Here is a 21766-nt window from a genome sequence, read left to right on the forward strand (position 1 = left end):
GTCATTGAGAAACAAAAGGTAACCATCAATCAATTGAAGGCAGAAAAATTTGAAAATATTTCAAAGATGGATGAGCTCCAGAAGAAGGTAAATTATCTATCCTCTGATCTTGATGAAGCTAAGGAAGTCATTGAAAAATTAAATGCTGACATTTGGCGTTTGAGAAAATTCTCTGACATGCTGTATAAAGATGATGATCATCTTGATAAACTTCATAAAGCTGATGGTCAACTAGAAGAAATCTTAGAGAAAAATGTTCTAAAGCCTAAAAATATTGGGCTTAGTTATGAGAATGTCAACAAACACAAAGGTTACAGCTCAGATCTCATGTACATGCATCCAAAAGAAACTCATAAGCGAAAGATGCCTCAACAGATGCTACAGCATCATAACCAGCATCCCTTGTCAAGGAACAAAAGAAAACATCACTCTTGGATATGTCACTACTGTGGCAGAAAAGGGCATATAAGACCTTTTTGTTACAAATTGTTTGGATACCCTAACAGGCATCATCAGCCTAAACCAGTTTCCACAACTGTCTCCACTCAACAAGAATGGAAACCTAAAGGTAAGAATGTGAAGACCAGTGATGATACTCAACTTGAGAAGAAGATTACTGCTCTGGTTGCTCACACATCACTTAGAGCTTCATCAAGGGAAGACTGGTATTTCGATAGTGGTTGTTCAAGACACATGACCGGAATTGGAAAATTTCTTGTTGATTTAAAGTCTTACTCAACTAGTTTTGTAACTTGTGGTAATGGTACTAAAGGAGAAATTGTTGGTATAGGGGAGCTCAACAGTAATAGCTTGCCTAAACTAAGCAATGTGTTGTTAGTAAAAGGATTGACTGCAAATTTAATAAGCATCAGTCAATTATGCGAACAAGGGATGAAGGTAAACTTCACCAAGTCTGAATGTTTGGTTACAAATGATGAGGGTGAAATTTTGATGAGGGGCGTCAGATCAAAAGACAACTGCTACTTATGGATTCCCCAAGAAGAGGCAAATGTGTCGACATGCTTAATCACGAAAAAAGATGAAATAAAATTGTGGCACCAAAAACTTGGTCATCTCAACCTAAGAAGCATGAAGAAAGCTATACCTGAAGAACCCATCAAGGGCTTGCCAAATCTCAAGATCGAAGAAGGAAGCATTTGTGGTGAATGTCAAATTGGAAAACAAACCAAGAAGCCACATCCAAAGCTGCAGCATCTTACCACTACCAGAGTTCTTGAGCTTCTACACATGGATTTGATGGAACCTATGCAAACTGAAAGCTTAGGAGGAAAAAGGTATGCCTATGTTGTTGTAAATGATTTCTCTAGATATACCTGGATAAATTTTATTGGAAAGAAATCAGAGACCTTTGACGTATTCAAAGATCTATGTATTCTACTTCAAAGAGAGAAAAACAATGTTGTGTTAAGGATCAGAAGTGATCATGGAAAGGAGTTTGAAAACTCCAGATTCTCTGACTTTTGTGCCTCTGAAGGCATCATCCATGAATTTTCATCTCTCATTACACCACAACAAAATGGTGTAGTAGAAAGAAAGAATAGAATTATACAAGAGTCTACAAGAGTAATGTTACATGCAAAGAAACTCTCTCATGGTTTTTGGGCAGAAGCTATGAACACTACTTGTCATATTCATAATCGTGTCACCTTGAGATCTGGAACTACATCTACTCTGTATGAATTGTGGAAAGGTAGAAAACCTACTGTTAAGTACTTTCATGTGTTTGGAAGTAAATGTTATATCTTGTCTGATAGAGAACCAAGAACTAAAATGGATCCTAAAAGTGATGAAGGCATATTCTTGGGATACTCAACAAATAGCAGAGCCTACAGAGTATATAACTACAGAACCAAAACCATGATGGAATCTATAAATGTAGTAATAGATGATATTTCAAGTGAAGTTGTGAAAGATGATACAGAAGATGCTACAGCATCTATCCTAGGTAGTATAGATTCTGAAACTATTGAGGAATTCAAGAATGATACAGAGATTACTACACTTGAACCAATCTTTGCTACTTCAAAGAAAGGGTCATCCATTCGTACTCAAAAGAATCATCCTACAGATCTGATTATTGGTAATCCTAATCATGGAATTACTACTAGAAGGACACTTGACTTAGTTCCTAATGCTTGTTTTGTTTCTATGTTTGAACCCAAAAAAGTGATGGAAGCCCTCACTGATGAGTTTTGGATAAATGCTATGCAAGAAGAGCTAAATCAGTTCAAGAAGAATGAAGTTTGGGACTTAGTTCCTAGACCAGAAAATACTAATGTGATTGGTACCAAGTGGGTCTACAAGAACAAGTCTATGCTAGAGGGGTATTGTGATGCTGATTGGGCAGGTTGTGCAGATGATAGAAAAGGCACCTCAGGAGCTTGTTTCTTTTTAGGCAACAATCTTATATCTTGGTTCAGCAAGAAACAAAATTGTGTATCTTTATCTACAGCTGAATCAGAGTACATAGCTGCTGGTAGTAGCTGCTCCCAGCTATTATGGATGAAACAAATGTTGCTGGAGTACAATGTAGTACAAGATGCTATGGCATTGTACTGTGATAACCTTAGTGCAATCAATATTTCAAAGAATCCTATCCAACATAGTAGGACGAAGCATATTGATATTAGGCACCACTTTATTAGAGACCTAGTTGAAGAAGGTATTGTGACTCTTGAGCATATTTCAACTGAAGAACAATTGGCTGATATTTTTACTAAGGCTCTAGATGCGGTCCAATTTGAAAAATTGCGAGGCAAACTTGGGATTTGCCTATCTGAAGAGTTATAGCAATTATTGCAAGTGTGACGTGCAGTTTTCTCTTCAACTTATTTAGTAATGCACGCTGTTATGGGTAATGTTGAAACATCTGAAGATTTGGTAAGAATTGTGTGTTTGTTGATGATAAGGATGTTTCTTGTGGTAAGAAAGTATTTGTCAGAGAAAGTTATGTGGTGTTCTCCCCTGCTGTGTTTAACATTTGTTGGTAATGATATTAGCGCTCCAACTGAGGTCAAAGATGACTTTGTGTTGGAACATGTCAAGAAGAGTGTTCATGAGAAAGATGCTGCACATGATGCTACAACATCTGCAGCACGGGAAAATTTGGATAACATCGTGATACCCGAGTCTCCAGATGATGTTATTGTTCCTGACAAAGAAAAGGGTTCTGAAGCAACTACTACTGATAATGTTTTTGTTCATGATATCTATGTGATCCCTTATGTTGATGATAGTGGTAAAACTATGTCTGTTCCTTTGAATGTTGATGAATCTGCTGAGAAAGATTCAAATGTTATTTATGTGGACAATCTCAACCTTACTGAGAGGTTAAGGAGCAATGCTGGTAAAGGTGTAGCTGTTTCTAATGTTCCTGTCAAGACTGCCAAGGAAAAGAAAATCTATGGTCTTAAAAGACAGTGGAGTAAGATTACTAGGCCCTCTGAGCCAAAGAAGAAGCTTTTGAGGAGGAAGATTATTTCCTCTAGTGATTCAGAGTTTGAGGAAGACCAACATGCTACTACATCGCCTGCAGTATCCTCAAAGAAGTGGAAATTTGTGATAAAAAGAAGACTTGCTGTGGAAAGGAATTTAAGTGAAGTTTTTTTTACAATGTCAAAAGCTTGTTGATTTGATTAATGCAGCTAGATTGATGAAAACTGCAACTGGGCTCCAACTACTCATTCCAATACTGTGGCTACAGGTTTGGCTAGGTTTATATATGTTGTAGGGACCAAATCACCTCTTGACCTTGGTTTCCATATTCTTGATGAAACTGTTCTGCATGGTAAGTCATGTACTGTGAAGATGCCTATAGTCTTTCCTACACTGATGTGTGATTTTATTCTAGCTCAACATCCTGGCATTTGTACTAAGGCTGGTGTTCCTAGTAAGAGAGGTTGTGAATTTTCTTTTGATTTTAGACTGTTTGGGGGTACACATGCTGCAGACTGTGCTGCATCATCTGTCAATCAGTCAAACTGATGTTTTGCCTAGGAAGCAAATGATTGTTGACATCAAGGTGTTCTCCAATGTCAATCCTGGTGTTCTAGATGATAATGCAGGCTGTGATACTGAGGTAGAGGAAGAGGAGGAATCTGATGCAAGTCCTTCTATGTGACCTGCTTATGCTTTATTTGCATGTCCTCTCGGATTTTAATTTGTGGGCTACGCCCTGATGCTCTATGGATTGTAACATGCACAATCCATGTCTTTTGGCTCCGACACTCCAGGTTCTCTTTGCCATGATGGTCTGTAATATGCACTTTATGATCTCTTATGCTCTGATACTCTCTGCACTCTATGTTTCTCTATGCTCTGGTAACTCTGTGGAAGTCTGTACTTTGCTCCTATTCTATGGTAATGACTTTAGTTGTCAGAATTTATGGCTAAAAAGGGGGAGTAATATGTTGTGCATGATGTGATGCATAATGCTATAGCATCTAGTATAGCATGTCTGTTCTATGTGATATGCAAGTTTTGAGGGGGAGTGAAGTTTATGCATATATTGAGGGGGAGTAGGTAGAATTTATTTTTCTACTACTTTTAATATGCATGCTTATATAGGAATTTATTTTTCCTATTCTCTGTGGCGTTGCTTAAATTTTAAGGAGTTTATTTCTCCGATCTTGAATCCACTATGTGAGAGTTTATTTCTCTCTATCTGTACTTTGAGGCTAGATGTGTTATGTTCCGCTGTTGCATGCCTCTGATGCTTGCGTGCTAGCTATCTATTCATCTGATGAATTTCTTACTTTCTTTCTTAGTTGTGTGCTTATGTTGACTCGAAGGAAAGATTAAATAGCTTAGCATCGTTCTACTTTCTTTCCTAGTTGTGTGCTTATGTTGACTCGAAGGAAAGTTTAGACTGTATCTCTCTATGCACTGGCCTAAGGTTGTTTTAGCCAAAATTTGCCAAAGGGGGAGATTGTTGGTGTTTTGATTGGCTACATTTTTGCAAAAGCCAACCAGCCAGATGCTGGACTGAGGTGCTGTAGCATTATAGTACAGCATACTGATACTCTGTTTTCGTGCAGAATTTTTATTTCAAATCTGAGTCAAGATTTGCTTCAATTATATATTCAGGCACGTGCGTCTGGGCAAAACGAGCCTTGCTCAGCAAGTTTTATTGAAGTCGGCTGAAGGAATGTTATTTAAAACAAAAATATAATTATATTATATTTTTGGCGTTTTTTTTGTTTGGTACAACATGAAACAAACAAATTATATTTTTGAAATTAATTTAGGGTTGGGTCGAAATTTCTACAGCTGTACATGTCTGAAGACCTAACTTGGACATCAAGACAATTGAAGACTATAAATATGTGAAGCCTCAAGCCTTTACAACTCATGTATTCTAAACCGTGTTCTTTACAAAGTGTGAGTTTTTAGGGTTTAGAGTTTGTGTCTTTTGTCAGCCTTTCTTGTGTCAATTTGATGCAAGTTTAGGACTGTGTTTTGGTTGTTAATTGTAAGCTACTCCTAAGCTTTGAAGCACGGAGTTAGTGTGTGTGATTCACTCATAAGCTTTTAAGCAAGAGTGTGGTCTAGTTTCTAGGAGAGTGTCTCCATCTTGATTATTATTATTGACAGCAACATGGTACGTGTTGTTAGAGGGAATTTGGGACGGGGTCTCATTATCTAAGAGGTTCTTAGGCAGGATTGCACGGGTAGTGTCTAGGCGATAAGTCAAGTACCGGGTGTTGGTCGAGGGCTTTGAACTAGAGCTATTATAGTGGATTCATTCCTGGATTGGTATCCCCCAGAGTAGGTGACGTTGCACTGAACTGGGTTAACAAACGATCTGTGTTATTTATTATTCTGTCGTTTATTGCTTTATTTTATTCAGCGTCTGTCTTGCTGCAACATATGCTATAGCATCTTGTGCAGCATTGTGTTCACTGCGTGCCAGATTTCAAGAGTCATTCTCTATAAGCAACTAAGATTCTCCATCAACAACGATGGTGATGCTATATAGGTGAAGCGCACCCACCATTGTGGAGGCTCTCATATGATTATTTATACTTCACCTTACTCTATTTAGTAGGTAACGTTAGAGCATGACCACCAACTAACTTATGTCGAATCATTTATATCTCAATAATATAAAGATTTTTTCTAGTAACACTCCTAATTTATCCACCCACACCCCAAAAGACTAAAATATCCCTATTTTAAATTTTAATTCTCCCGCACCCCATCTTCTTCGTCTCTTTCTTACATTCTAGTTCCATCTCTTCTCAACCTCTTCATCTTCCCTTCACTTCATCTCCCCTTCCTTCATTCATTCAATCAAACATTTTCCAAGTACATATAAACTCATTCAAGACTTGTAGTACTTATTGAAACAAACCAAATATAAACTATTGTACCAAATTTAATTTTTCTGATTTTTTGACCCATTGTCCTCACGATTCCTAACTCCCTAAAACTTCTTGTTATTGCCAGTACTTGTACTTGTCGAACTACTCCAATTCGTCTATAATGTATTATTGTAGGAAAAACTTTAAAGCAACCATTAATGACAATAGGTAAAAGCAAAAGATGATAAGTTTTTCTCTTAATTAATGGGCGAAGATCCTTCTGTGCCTTTTTATATAACAATCACCACATAACAACTTGGTGGATTATACTAGGTAGGTACTCCTTCTTTTGTAGATACATATCACCGCCACATATCAAGATTTCCACAAAACTTTGCAGAGTGCTATTTTTTGAGATTTTTTTTATACGTGAATTGAGTTTGCAGACTTATAAATGGATTCAATTCACGTACTTAATACAATTTTTAAGACACTTACGTGAGTTTGATTTCACGTACATTCACTGACACACCCAAAAAAAAACGTAAAGTAAGAATAAGGGCAGTATTGGTATTGTCACTAAATTTAAAATAAATTTGGGTGTAACTAGGTATTTTTTGGGTGTTACTAGAGAAAATCTAATATAAATTGATAATTTACAGACTATTATGTGTACACCTATTCAACATTCTCTTGCTATTTTTAAATATTAAGTGTGATTATGTCTTTGTAGATAGTATTTCTGATTCTTTGATGCGCACACTTACCGCTCAATCAATAAAGAATGAGATAATTACCTATTTGAAATCGAGATAAATAACGCTCCTACATGATAAATAAAAATTTTCACTCTTAAAAATACGATATTAATTATTATTCTCTCACATTTGACCATGTTGCACAATACAAAAATTTATAATGAAATTTGTAATTAAAGAGTTTCTTCTAAAAAAAAGAAACATATGTGTATGCTCGTATTTATAATGAGCGGGAAAAGTAGTTGGTAAACGAACAAAACATGTAGTAGTTAATCACAAACGATCTATTTTGAATTTGTATAAGAGAAAGACAAATTGTTATTCAAAACGCTGTCTAATCGCGTGTTTGGAAAGTAAATTTTCCATATTGCCGCCACACGCTCAAAAAAGCTGCAACTAACTATTTCAATTACACTATGCCTCTTTTCGCTCTATTTCCAAACAAATCTCAACTGTTTTTCAAAATACAAAATCAAAACATCTTTTATCGTAAAATCACATTTCCTTACAAAAACACTACATTTAATGTTTTCCAACGTAAACTAATATAACATTGTATGTTCAAATGATAAGCGAGTTTAACACAATAACAATGACTCGCCGACATTACTTTTAATCTATCAAACGCATACCGACTCACCGTCATCACTGTAATCCTGTCAATCTCACCGTCAACTAAAATAAGATTAAAAAAATCCTAAGAAACACCATCCAACTAACTAGTAGCCATCATTTTCTTTTTCATGAATGAATTTTTTTTGGTAAGATTTTTCATGAATGAATGAACATGATTATTCTTTAGTTGCAATAAAAAAATCTATTAAAACTCTACAATACACTAGTACTTGGCTTTGACCCACTTCGACTTGGAAGAGAGAGAGAATAGCGTTTAGATTTGGTGCCCAACTTCCGCACCCATTTTCTCTCTCTATATTTCCCATTTCCCATTGCGTGTGTTTTGCGTCCTTCATTTTCTTTCATTTCTCAATTTCTCTATTTTTTCTTCACTTCGAGGGTTTTTCTCTATTCTCACTTCTCTGTTATTATTCCTCTCGAATCTTCTTTTTTTTTTCTTCAATTTTTTAAATTAATTTTCCCTCTCAATTCCTCTTCACAGAGATCACATCACCGTTTGTTACGATCACAGTGTCGTTATTCTGCCGGCGATGGAATTCGTCGGAAAAACCGTTCGGAAAGAGGTGAACGGAGTTGGAATTCTCACCGGAACTGTCAAATCTTACGATTCGTCGTCGGGTTTGTTGGAGATCCTTTTCGAAGGCGGTCATTGTGAGGAGATGGAAGTTTCTGAGGTTGCTTCGCTGCTGGAAATTCAACCGGAGCTTACTGAGGTCAAAGTTCAGGTCGGTCGGAAACCTAAAAAACGACGCCGTGTTGAGCTGAGTGGCGAAACGACGTCGAGTTCAGGTAATGTTAGTGATGATTTGGTGGCGGGTAGTGAATTTAGCGGGATTTTGAATGGTGATGATTCTAGTGGCGGGAATGATGGGGATGTTGTGGGTAATGTAAATGGGACTAGTGGGAGTTTGGAGAAACTAGGAAATGGAAATGGGTTTGGTTTAGGAGAAATTTTGAATTTGAATGAAAATGAGGGTGTTTCTGATAATAATGATGATGATAATAGTAATGGAATTTGTGTTAAAGATGGTATTGATTTGAATGCTAGGCTTAATTTAAATGAGGATATTAATCTGAATGATGTGTGTGATTCCGATTTACCGCCTTTTAATAACGCGGGTAGTGTGGAGAGAAGAGATTGTATTGATTTGAATTTGGATGTGAGTGTTGAGGAGGGCGTGAACTTGGATGTGAATTCGGGAGGTGAAATTTTGCGGCGGGAATTTGATTTGAATGTGGGTGTGTGTGAAGAGGTTAAGGAAGCTCAGGGTTGTGCCGGTGGAAATGGATATTCCGAGGTAGATGGTGAGATGGGGCAGATTCGAGAAGAAGAGTCAGATGTTAAGCACATATATATGGAAGCTGATGGTGGTTGTGGTAATTTGAATTGTGCCTCTGATGGTATCAAATTGGAGGAACTTAATGTTTCGGCTGGGAATGTAGCTGAAGAAGGTTTGATCGAGGAAAAGGAAGGTCATGATGGCAAAGAAAATGTGGCGGCTATTGACTCTCTTCGGGTTTCGGATGCTGTTTCTGTTATGGATTGTGATTATGTTTCTTCTGAAGCTGCTGTTGCCGTAGTTAATCAATACCAAGATGATCCAGCAAGTCCGCGCAAACAAGGAATTAGTCAAAGGAAGAGAAGAAAAGTGTCAGATAATCTAAAATCCACCCCGGACACGGCTTTGAGGAGGAGTTCTCGCCGGACATCAGCAAGAAATCAGGTTTCAAGTGAAGTATCAGGGAAGGGGACTGATGATCCTTTGTCATCCTTGGAAACCAGTGTAACAGAAGAAAAACCTTCGATGCCTGGAAATGAGAAATATGAACAGTGCAATGTTCCTATACCGAAGCTGCAATTACCCCCTTCTTCTCAAAATTTGAATTTAGATGGCATTCCTGTCATTGAATTTTTTTCTGTTTATTCTTGTTTAAGATCATTCAGTACCTTGTTATTTTTGAGTCCGTTTGAGTTGGAAGATCTTGTAGCTGCACTTAAGTCTGAAATCCCTAGTGTATTATTTGACAGCATTCATGTTTCTATTTTGCAAACTCTGAAAATGCATTTGGAATTCCTTTCCAGTGAGGGTTGCCAATCTGCATCCATTTGCCTGAGGTATATTTTATTTTAAATTTTCATTGATCATGCCTGTAATTTGTTCTCCATTTTTATACCTTTTCCTTCAATGCAGGAATCTTAACTGGGATTTCTTGGACCTTGTCACATGGCCCATGTTCATGGCCGAGTACCTTCTGATTCACAGTTCACAGTTCAAAACTAGTTTTGATGCTAACCACTCAATGTTCGAAACTGACTACTACAAACAACCTGTCACTTTGAAGCTTGAGATTCTTCAGTACCTGTGCGATGATATGATTGAAGCAGACACCATAAGGTCAGAACTTAACAGAAGATCTTTGGTAACAGAGTCTGGTATGGATTTTGATCAGAATATTTATTTCGACACTTGCAAGAAAAAAAGAGCTGTCACAGATCTTTCTGGTGGATCTTGCTTGACTGAGGAGATTGTGGATGACACAACTGACTTGAACAGTGATGAATGTTGCCTCTGCAAGATGGACGGAAATTTAATATGCTGTGATGGTTGCCCTGCTGCATTCCACTCTAGGTGTGTCGGGCTTGCAAGTGACAGTCTGCCTGAAGGTGACTGGTATTGTCCCGAGTGTGCTATTGGAACACATCGGGCTTCGAGGAAATCACGAAGGTCACTCCGAGGAGCAGACTTGTTGGGGACGGATCCTCACGGCTGTCTTTATTTTGATAGCTGTGGTTACCTGTTAGTGTAAGTGTAGTTATGCCTTTATTCTTGATAGACTTTGTTATAGGTCGCTCATCTCTAATTTTCTGCTCCTGGCTTGCGAAATGTTTATTGATAAGTTACAAAAATTATGGGAAACGATATTATGGATTTCAGTAGGAATGTTAGACTGCTTTGCAGCCTGTTCAGCAATTATTCCCAAAATCTGATAACATGTTGATTTCCTGCATTTTTTTTGCCGTACACGTCTATTTGATCATTCTTTTCCATCACAAATCAACTCTTCACTAAATATAATTTTGTACAATGAATTTGAACTTTGAAGTGGATAGTGTCCTTGTCAATGTGAACAATGTAAAGCACATTACATATTGAAAGCCTCACCCAACCCGTTCTCTGTTTTGTCTAACATATTCATGCATTAATTTTATTTCTCTGCTTAAACCTTTGCAGTTCAAACTCATCAGATGCAGGATCCTTGTTCAAGTACTACCATAGAAATGATATATCCGTTGTAGTTGAAGTTCTAAAGTCTATGGAGACTTTATATGGAGACTTATTAATGGCTATCTACAAGCATTGGGATATTCCGGCTGACTTAAATGCAGGGGCTAGTAATTTGGCATTCTTCAATCAAAGTTCCCGCAAGAACATGCAAAAAACAGCTGAATATTATGCTATGCCTACATCTGTAGCACCTTTTACTTCTTCAGAAACGTTTATTGACAAGAATCTGGTTGATGATCAGAAAAAGTTGGAGAAAAATTCAACTATTGACTGTTGTAGTCATGATGGCCAAGAGTTTCCAAAAACTGGGAACCAATTAGACTCAACAATAGAAAGTCCTTGTATTGCCTCAGAAGGATCAGCTGATACCGCACAAATCATAGGTGTTAGCAATACCCCCTATACGGGCAATAAGGATTCATCACAAGCCCCATGTGGGACCGACTACATAAACTATTATAGCTTTGCCAGGGTGGCCTCATTAGTTGCACAGGAGTTGTTGATATGCAAGTCACAAGAAAAGATCAATAAAAATATTGTAATGACTGAAGAAGAAATAATTTCAGACCAAACAAAGTCCATCATGAAGAAGTCCACCGACTTTTGTTGGCCAAGTATTCAAATCCTGAGCGCAGCTGCCCAAAAGGAAAAATGTGGGTGGTGCTTTTCTTGCAAGGTTGCAAATGATGACAGAGATTGCTTGTACATTTCTTTGGTGAAACCTCTTTATGAAGTGTCTAAAAGTGCTTCAGCTAGGCTTCAACCCATGAATATCCAGAATGGACATCTTAGAGAGATAATATGTCTTATTTTCTCTCTTGAGGTTCGATTGCGGGGTCTTTTATTGGGTCCATGGTTGAATCTGCATCAAACAGATCTTTGGCATAATAATCTTTTGAAGTCATCTGATCTTCTTCCTGTTAAACGATTATTGCTTCTTGTAAGGATATACTCTCCCTCTCTGTCAATCATTTTTTAAGACATCAATAGTATGATTATCTCATGCACAGCTTGCAAGTTATGAAAACTCTGACATAATTGGTCATCTCATTTCTAAGTTTTTTTTGCTATTCAGAATTAAGTGGAAAATCAGTAAAAAGGAAAAGAAAAGAATAACACCATTTTTTATTGAAGGGAAACGCTAACAAGTCCCCCAAAAGGAAGATCCTGGAAATGGTGCATTCAACACCTTGAAACTCTAGAAATCGACTTTTTCTACATAAAACTAGTCATTTATTTCCATTTTTGACTTCTTAAGGGCACTTGTTAGCATGTCCCTTTAATTAAATATAGTTTTAACTTTTAACGTTGTACATGAGTATGTGGTAAAAAACACTATTTTTTATGAATGAGTATACAAATGCAAAAGATAATGTACTTGTGGAGGGGAAGGATCAGAAAAACTCCTACGGAAAAGAAAGAGGTAAAAAAATGTCAATTTGTCTCAAAGATGCAACAGAGTTTTCCCCATCTTTGCTAACCAGCATAATAATTTCCTTATAATCAAACATGAGCAAAGCACCATAGAGAAGAAATAAGCACAATCTGTCTGCATGCTTCCACAAAATATTTGTTTCCTTTATCCTTCAAAATCATTTAAACTTATCATTGGAACCATTGCAAGCTTTAAGGTACACTCATCCTAAGATAGGATCAAAGCTTATCATGTCTACACCATATCCCTGTCATATCCATCCTTTCATGTCAAATAAACAGGCTCGAATCTTATTTTAATGTCTGATGTTATAATTTTGAATTATGCAGTTGGAGTCCAATTTGAGTGATCGTGCACTTTCAGCCGATTGGTTAAAGCATGTAGATTCTGTAGTTACTATGGGATCTGCTTCCCATATTGTGGTCAGTTCATCACGCGCATCCTCAAGGCAGGGCATTGGAAAGAAAAGAGCCAGGCAATCAGATATTGAATCCAGTTCATCTTCAAAGACTACTGGTGGTTTGGGAATGTATTGGTGGAGAGGTGGTAGGCTTTCGCGAAAGTTGTTTAATTGCAAGGTCCTGCCTCGCTCCTTTGTTACCAAGGCTGCTAGACAAGGTTTGCAAGTTTTTCTCCTTAGTATATCACTGGTGGTGGTTGTGTTATTCATCTTAATAATTATTTTGAATTTATTTGGAAATTTGTAATTCTGCAGCTGGGTCTACAAAGATACCGGGTATTTTATATCCTGAAAATTCAGACTTTGTAAAGAGAAGCAGATGTGTTGCCTGGCGAGCTGCTGTTGAGATGTCAACAAGTGTTGAGCAGCTGGCTTTACAGGTATGTTTAGATTATACTACTTGCCGAGTGATCCTGGCATCTGACTTTAACAGTGCCCGTGGTGGTTTATTGGCGCCCTCTTGTATGCAGTCTTTTAATGTTGTAGTTTGATTATTGGAGATACTTGCATGCTTTGGTACTTTAAACATGAAAAGTTCAAAACTTTTCTATAACAATTGCTTGTGTTAATATCACAATTTCTATGGCAATTACAACGTAAAGATATTAATTCTTTTAGGGAAAAATATGATCACATTTTTTCTGCTGTGTTTATTTATTTCAATCTTGTATTTCCTATTACGGCCCAAATGATGCTAGGTATATTATTAGTCAATCAGTTGTCATTTTTTTTTTCTTTTGCAAAATGTTCCAAGTTTCAATATAATATTGCATGTAAATCATTTCATTATTCAAGGTTTTCGAGCAAAGGGATTTCCTATATATCAAAAGGAATTCACAGTTCAACTAGTATTCTTGAGGAATGAGGATTTTTTAGGTTTAAAAACTAGTTTGTCCAGAAGAAACCTCTCCCTTGAAGAGAATGATTGAGAAAATATCTTGGTTGTTTTTGATGTATCCAATGATTGTGAAGAGAGGAAATGACTATCAAAAGATATACATTCAAATTAGAATAGGATCCCAAAACGAACATGAATAACTGTTGGCACTCATATGAAGCTAAGTCAGAGTGTCACATTCTGTTAACCTGACAAACCAAAATGACCATAGAAAATCAATTGGTATATGTAAATATATTGCAATAATGAACACACATATGCATGTGTTATTAGCTTCCTATTCAATGTTATTGTCAGGTCTTTTATAATTGGTATGTGCTGATGAACTTATTGTCTGCTTCTCATTAACGAAGTATCTACCTCTTGTAAACCAAGATAAATTATGCCACATTTTCAGGTTAGAGAACTCTATTCAAACATAAAGTGGCATGATATTGAGAATAACCATCCTCTATATGTATTAGACAAGGAATCTAAAAAATCAGCCAGGCTATTCAAAAAAGCAATTGTACGCAGGAAGTGCACGGATGGACAATCTGCGAAATACCTTCTTGATTTTGGGAAGAGAAGGGCTATTCCGGATATTATTATTAAACACGGTTCTTTTTTGGAGGAACCCTCAAGTGAGAGGAAAAAATATTGGCTGAACGAGTCTTATGTTCCTTTGCATCTTTTAAAGAATTTTGAGGAAAAAAGAATCGTCCGCCAGTCCAATGATAAGAAAAATGGAAAAATTCTTGAGCTTGATAGTGTAAAGAGGGATCCTCAACAAAGGGGTTTTTCATATTTGTTTTCCAGAATGGAAAGATCTGATTGTCATCTGTGTGGGCATTGCAAAAAAGATGTTCCAATAAGGTATGTATTTGACGTATTTACTTACCTCGACAAGTGTTTTCAAGATTTCCTGCTTTAGTATCGTATCTTGTCCATGATTTCTTTGTTTTAATTTTGTTGAGGATTAGACTCATGTTTTCTTAGTTACAGACCGGATTCCTTTCTCTAGGAACCAAATATTCTTTTACCAAATATCATTCCCAATCTGATACTTGAACCATAATTCAATGTTGGATATTCATATTAGTGCTCTGTAAGAAATATATACTTGAGATTGAGAAGTAAATTTCTTAGGATTTTTATTAAAACTCATTATATGATTAATCAAATATTGCCATTTTAGCAAGTATTACCTGCATTTATGTATGACGATAGCAAGTATTACCTGCATTTATGTATGACGAAGTTGGTACATTCTTGTTTCTTTAACATCACCTTTTAATTAAAATGTTATACTGTATAGCCACGGATAATAATGATTCACATAAAAGGGCTGCATAACCCAATATCATCATAGTTACATGCATCATTAGCCAAAGGGATCGTGGAGCTGGTACTAATATTACAGATTGATGCATTTTGGTAAAAAACTTAATTAAAATGTTATGCATATAAACCAGCATGCTGTAGGACTGAGTAAGGGTTATAATTGTTAGGATTGTTTGAAGATTTTGATAATGTACGGCAGTACAACGGTTAAAATTTAATGGGTTGATTTTATACTTAATATTACAGACTGGTTTTTTTGAATTTTTTATTTGCCCTGCATGGGCCAACCCGGCAAGCATTTATTATGTAGATGTGAGGCGTAATATATCCTAGCAACAGCAATGTTTTGTTTGTTAAGCCACTAGGTTTGGTCTAGTGGTGAGGGTTTTGGGTAGTATGCTAGAGGTCCTGGGTTCGATCCTCAGCTCCATTGCAAACCAAAAAAAAAAAAAAAAGCAATGTTTTGTTTGTTGTAGGGTTTGAGTGGGTACTTTTCATATCTTCATTGATTGTAATGATATCTGTTTCATATATATATATGGCTGTCTGTGTGGCCAAATACACCAGTGAAATTTGAATTCTTGTTTTCTACCTCTTTCTATCGTTTGTTTGTTACTTAGTGCACTGAGATATTTCTGCCTTATTAATTATTTAATTTGTTACTTATACATGTAACTTTTCCTTCTTAATTTGGCAGGGAAGCTGTGAGTTGCCTTTATTGCAAAGGTGTGTTATTGTCTTATATCTATGTTTTTCTTCTTCCTCACCAATTTCAACTTGCAGCCTGTGAATTGTTTTTATTTTCTCGTAAATATTTGTTATTCTTCTATTATTCCATTTTCCGCCTATAACTTGTATCTCACCAAATCTGAAATTGTCATTTAAATATCTTACCATACGGATGCAGCATCACTATATTTTCAATGTTATATTGTTTAATTGGTAGGCAGCAGCAGGGCTTAGTCACAATTTTCATAAAACTATATCATGTACAGTTATTGGAACATATTTGAAAAACTTAACACACTGTAAAGTTTTTGAATTTGTGGTTGGGATAGAGGGATAATTACCAACTCATGTTCAACTAAAAGAGAAAGGAGAAGAACAAGGATATGGATAGTAATTTTCAGTTTTGAGTGTATTCCTAAGGATCTCTGCAAATTAAATGCAAATCCGTGATTTTTCATTGCTGGGTGATCTGAATGTGTTGATAAGTTCTTTCTTAACTTCTTTAAGTAGATAAGTAGTTGGTGTATGAATGTGTTGATAAGTTTTTATTAATTTGGTATTTGTTTTATGCCACTTAATCTGTGAAAATTGGCTATTTTTCATGAACAATATCTTTCCTTCAATATCTGACTATCATTTAATGATTTGTAGGATATTTCCACAAGAGGCATATCAGGAAATCTAGTGGCACAAGAGCTACAGAATGCACATATTCATGTCACAGATGCCAGAGTGGGTTGCATGTAAAGGCTAATACTAATAGTACGAAAGTTGGCTCAAAACGGCAGAAGATTCAACCACAGAATTGTAAAAGTGCTCCTTTGGTTTGTAAATCAGTGAACCTTAAAGGCAATAAAAAGGCAGCAAGCAAGGTGCGGCAGGTGGTATCTCGAAACAATAAGAAGATCCAATCAATTGTACCTCTTCGTCGTTCTACTAGGAAAGCCAAATCCTTGTATTTGCGCACTCAAATAATGGGAGGACGTAAAAAAGGAACACAAGGTAAAAAGAATGTAGGGCGTAAAAAAGGAAAGCAAAGTAAATCCAAGAAGGTGACATCTCAAAAGCCCAAGGAAACTACTGGTCAACTTAAGAAGTTTCCCGTTGCTACATCACATAAGAAAAGAATGCAACCTTCTAACAGTTACTGGCTTAATGGTCTTAAGTTTTCTAGAAAGCCAAATGATGAACGAGTAATGCTTTTTAAAGAGAAAAAGCATATTATCTCAGATGTTCTTACTGGTTCCTTTGATTGTCCTAAATGCTGCCTTTGTTGTGGAGATGGATCCACTTCAAATTATATTGCTTGTGAAATCTGTGGAGGTAACTACTTTTCTTCCCTCATGTTGGGGTTTCTTCCTGTTGTTTCAGGGAGTGGGTGGGGAAAGGAAAAGCTATTTTATGTTACAAGTAACAGTATTTTAAATATTACACTACTTATAATATGTTGTATAAGTATTAGATGTGCTGTTTCTTTTTGTTGTATAACTAAGCCTTTTGAACAAGAACTATATTTTTTAACATTCCGTGCTATTATGCAGATTGGTTTCATGGGGATGCTTTTGGTCTCACTGTAGAGAATGCCGAACAACTTATTGGGTTTAGGTGCCATGTTTGTCGTAGTAGGGATGCTCCGATCTGTCCCCATGTGAAGATTAATGCATTGTCTGACACTGAGCCCAATGCTGCAATTGAGTGTGCCGAGGAATGATCTAATCGTGTTTCTTTCTAACCTTTGAGTGAGGTATGTGTTGGAGGATTTCTTATTCTGATTTGATATCTCATATAGTTATTAACATATTCAAACTCACCAAATGTTTTATCAATACAATAATTGGTGGTAGTTAAAAATGTCTTTTTTTGATAGGCAAAATGTTAGCAAGTTTGTGGTTATGTAACTTATGCTCACCAAATCTACAAAATGATAAAAATAGGAGGACTAAAACTAAAACTGCAATCAAGCCTTTATTTTATTTAGCCAAAAATATAGTAATGTTGTGTGTGCTTTGTAGATATGTATTCCACTATTATATAGTGCTGAAGTTATAGGGACCTAGATAAAGAAGACAGGGACAGAAAAAACAAGTTTGAATTGTGATTATGATTTTATATACTAAATAGAAGACTAAACATGGCCTTTTATATACCTATTGAAGTTGTGGGATTTTAGATAAAAGGAGAGAAAGTAATAAGAACTATAAATATTAGTGTGAAAATAACCTGATACTGACTTGATTGTAGTTTGATACAGAAGACTCAATACTAATCTCTACTGATAGGGAAGACATATACTCTCGATCCTAAATGAATAGAGAAATCAGGAAACAAATAATAGTAGCAGATATGTAAATTAATCCTAAGAGATTCTAAGATATGCTAAGATTGAAACTGATCCTAGGAGATATGCCAAGATATTCTAGCATAATATCACGACTAAACTAGTAGTATAATAATGGATTTTTAATCATAATGAAATTAAAAAAGAAAACAAATCAATACATATAAAGAAATATGGAAACCAATCCTAACTCATAAAAGATATTTGCTGTAAGATGCAACCCAAATATTTTGAGAATTTTTTGATATATTGTTATACTCCCCCTCATGCTAAAGCTTATTAAATGTCTAACTAAGTTGGTTGTTACAAATAAACCCTCGGAGATGAAAATATAATACCATCTCCATAGAATATGGCTGGAAATTGTCAACCTGAAGTGATGGTTGAAATCTTGCATTACTATATAACCAAGGAAGAATAGATTTTTGCTAGAATGATCATCATTACTAATTTCCTAGTATTTATACACAGTAGGAACTAAACTTCTCCCAATCCACCAGTAACATTTTAAGGGTTTAAACTTTTGACTATTTGGGATTGTCATAATTTTTTATTTTAATTTGAACTGAGGCTGTTGTGCATGACAACCACGGATACTTTCTTAACACGACTCTACGATGAATAGGAGATATTGCCACTGGTACTGCTAACAATGAGAGGCTGGTATCAATCAAGGACATTGCTAAGAAATAACTTGTGTGCAAAATTTGTTATATTTAATGATAACTTAAGTGATGAGTTAGGGAGTGGAGTGATAAGGTCGGGGTTCGATTTCCACCCACAACAAAACTAACAATACTAATTACCAACATTGACTGTTTCAAAAATAAATGATAACTTTAGTGCAAGATTCTTATATTTCTTTATCTTCATTTCAGGTTTAACAATTTGCTTTGACAAGACTGGGTTGGACATCAGATGGTGGCTTGTAGGGTTATTTTTCTCCCTGCAAGGATATGGTGGCAAATGTTTATTTTTGTTGTAAAATATCAAATTTTCTTACTTATATAGCTGTAAGAGGAAAGGTTGCTTTACCGGCTTCTGCTCAGACTGCTCCGATGGCTTCTGTTTCAATCTTCTTGGCAAGAGAGAAGGATGAAGAAACCACAAGCATGATAGTGTAGTGCAGAAAGGCTGAAGATAGTTGCAATCAGGGCATGCACATAGAATTCATACATCAATTGCATTCATGATTTTTATTCATTGTTGCTGCATTTTTTTAATTTAGGGTTTTCCCCCGTCTTGACTGATTCCTCTCAAATCAACTTTTGTAGGAATCAGTAACCGCAACTGATTTTTATGGGGAGGTTTTTGCTAGTTTGCCGTTTTCTAATTGGTGAACCCTAGTATGGGGAGTTATAGGAATTACTTTGGATTTTTCTTTCTTTTGAAACAAGGAATTACTTTTATTTTTTTTTGAAACAAGGAATTACTTTGGATGGCACTCCCAATTGGAATTTTTTTTTGGCTTTTATGTTGAAATCTGCTGCCCCAAAACATGCGCGCACAGTTCCAATGTGTTGTGTATTTCTTGGTATGTAAACAAATTTCACAGATGCGAAGTGCATGATTGTTACAATCATATGTTTCAATCCGGCACAAAGATTTTCCTATTGTTTTTAAAAAACTTTTGATGTTTTAAAACCAAATATCTGATTATGAAACATAATCTGTAACATGATTCTAGTAATTGAGTATCAGCTGTATGTATGATTTGGAAAAGAGTGGTGGCACCTCTTAACAATTTTAAGCTAATCGATGAACATTGTTTTTGTGAAGAAAACTGGTGAACATTTGAATTCAACTATTATAATTTTAAGTATGTAATGATTGGTTTCAATCCTCAGATTATTTTGATCAATGCACACAATTTTGAGGGTCATTTTATTGACTTTTTGTTGACACCAGATATATAGTGATAGGAGACACAAATTCTTGCCTCTAAATTTTTTACACTTCTAAGTTTTTTTTTTTTTGGTTTATAAGGAAGTAGTGGGTTGAACTTGGGATAATAGTCCCTACATTTTTTTAATTATATTTTTGGTCCCTTTAGTTTTTTCGTTTGCATTTTTAGTCCCTACTGCCAACTTTGGCTGATTAGGATAATGGCTCACGCGATGTAGGATGACACGTAGTTTCGACAAATAGTCTCTACATTTTCTTATTATATTTTTAGTCCCTCTAGTTTTTTCCGTTTGCATTTTTGGTCCCTGCTGTCAACTTTGCATCAAGTGTCCGATTAACGTAACTCCTCCAAAAAAATTCTTGAAGTTGACATACAAATGCCTTAATCTAAGTCCAGCTCTGAGCTCTACTGAAAAGTTGTTCATGACAATTCAATTTTCAATATATGTTATAACGTTGTTCAAAAAATTCATTAACCACTTACTGTTATTGAGAAAGATTTTTTTACCATTATTTCTCTATAAATTGGTGGAATGCTAATGTGTCTAAGAGATCATGTAACAAAACCATTAATTTTGTTCATAAAAGTGAATCCCTAAGCAAGCAAAATGGCTCGACACCACTACAATGTACATATTCTTCCAACCACACATATTCTTCCACACAATGTAAATGTAAAACACATTAAAATCACACAGAACCATGACATTTGTGGTGATATTGTTTTCTATTGAAATAAGGTATTGTTTATCACCTTAGACATGTATATGAGTGACCCTATACAATTTTTGTAATCGTCTTTAATATATTGAGCGGTAACAGAGTGAATAGAGAAGAAGAATGATTTTTGTGAAGAGTAGACTAGTCTTACGTAGTAGAGGTATTACATCACAAAAGATATAATTCGTCAAAAAAAATCACAAAAGATATAATTAGAATATTAAATATTTTATAAGGATTTTTTTCATGCTCTTTTGACACTTATTTTTTCTTTCTTCTTTAGAAAGTACTAATAGAGATATTCTTATATGGTCAAGAGACTACAAATATTTCATTTAGTCACACACTCAACGATAATTATTTCAAATATATATTATTTAATTATTACTTTTTTTACATTTACTTTTTTTTTTGTGACCAAATGAGATATTCGTGGTCTCTTGACAATATAAGAATATCTCATACCCACAACAGCTTCTCATTAAAGTTGTTTATAATTTTATTAATTTTTTAAAAATAACCTAATGACAAGATTCACACAATTAAATGTAAAAAAATGTGGAATCCGGGATTCGAATCCGGCCACTCTAATAATATATCCGATAAGTACCATTTGAGCTACACTTATACACTTATAAGACGATTTTATTAGATTCTAATTAAAACAAACTATAATAAACAAACCAATAAGAAAAACTGTAATAAACAAGTGCATTATTCTAGAAAATAATTTTAAAAAAAGAAAACGTAACAAAAGAACTCTTAAAAAGTTATAATAAACGAATATAATATGAGTAATTTTAAAAGTAATTATTTTATTAAAAAAATTTAATTTTTCTTTCTGAAAAAAAAGATTGACAAACAATCTCATAATCTTTGGTAACTACTAGTACTCATAATCAATTATGTTTTTAATTTTTTTCTGAAATAATTTAGGAAGAGTGAAATGTCAAA

The 21766-nt window shown here is 35.3% G+C and overlaps 1 protein-coding gene across 1 annotated transcript; it reads left to right on the forward strand.

The window, feature by feature from the left end:
* Window positions 1-7928: 7928 nt before the first annotated feature.
* Window positions 7929-19631, forward strand: LOC123917642 (DDT domain-containing protein PTM). The gene is made up of 10 exons (XM_045969415.1): window positions 7929-9833; window positions 9910-10521; window positions 10951-11944; window positions 12769-13057; window positions 13155-13279; window positions 14195-14652; window positions 15818-15846; window positions 16501-17172; window positions 17391-17593; window positions 19066-19631. The coding sequence occupies exons 1-9, from the start codon at window positions 8248-8250 to the stop codon at window positions 17558-17560; spliced, it is 4935 nt and encodes a 1644-aa protein (XP_045825371.1). The 5' UTR covers window positions 7929-8247; the 3' UTR covers window positions 17561-17593; window positions 19066-19631.
* The last annotated feature ends 2135 nt before the right edge of the window (window positions 19632-21766 follow it).

The sequence above is a fragment of the Trifolium pratense genome, linkage group LG3, assembly GCF_020283565.1.
Source record: "Trifolium pratense cultivar HEN17-A07 linkage group LG3, ARS_RC_1.1, whole genome shotgun sequence".
Taxonomy (NCBI): domain Eukaryota; kingdom Viridiplantae; phylum Streptophyta; class Magnoliopsida; order Fabales; family Fabaceae; genus Trifolium; species Trifolium pratense.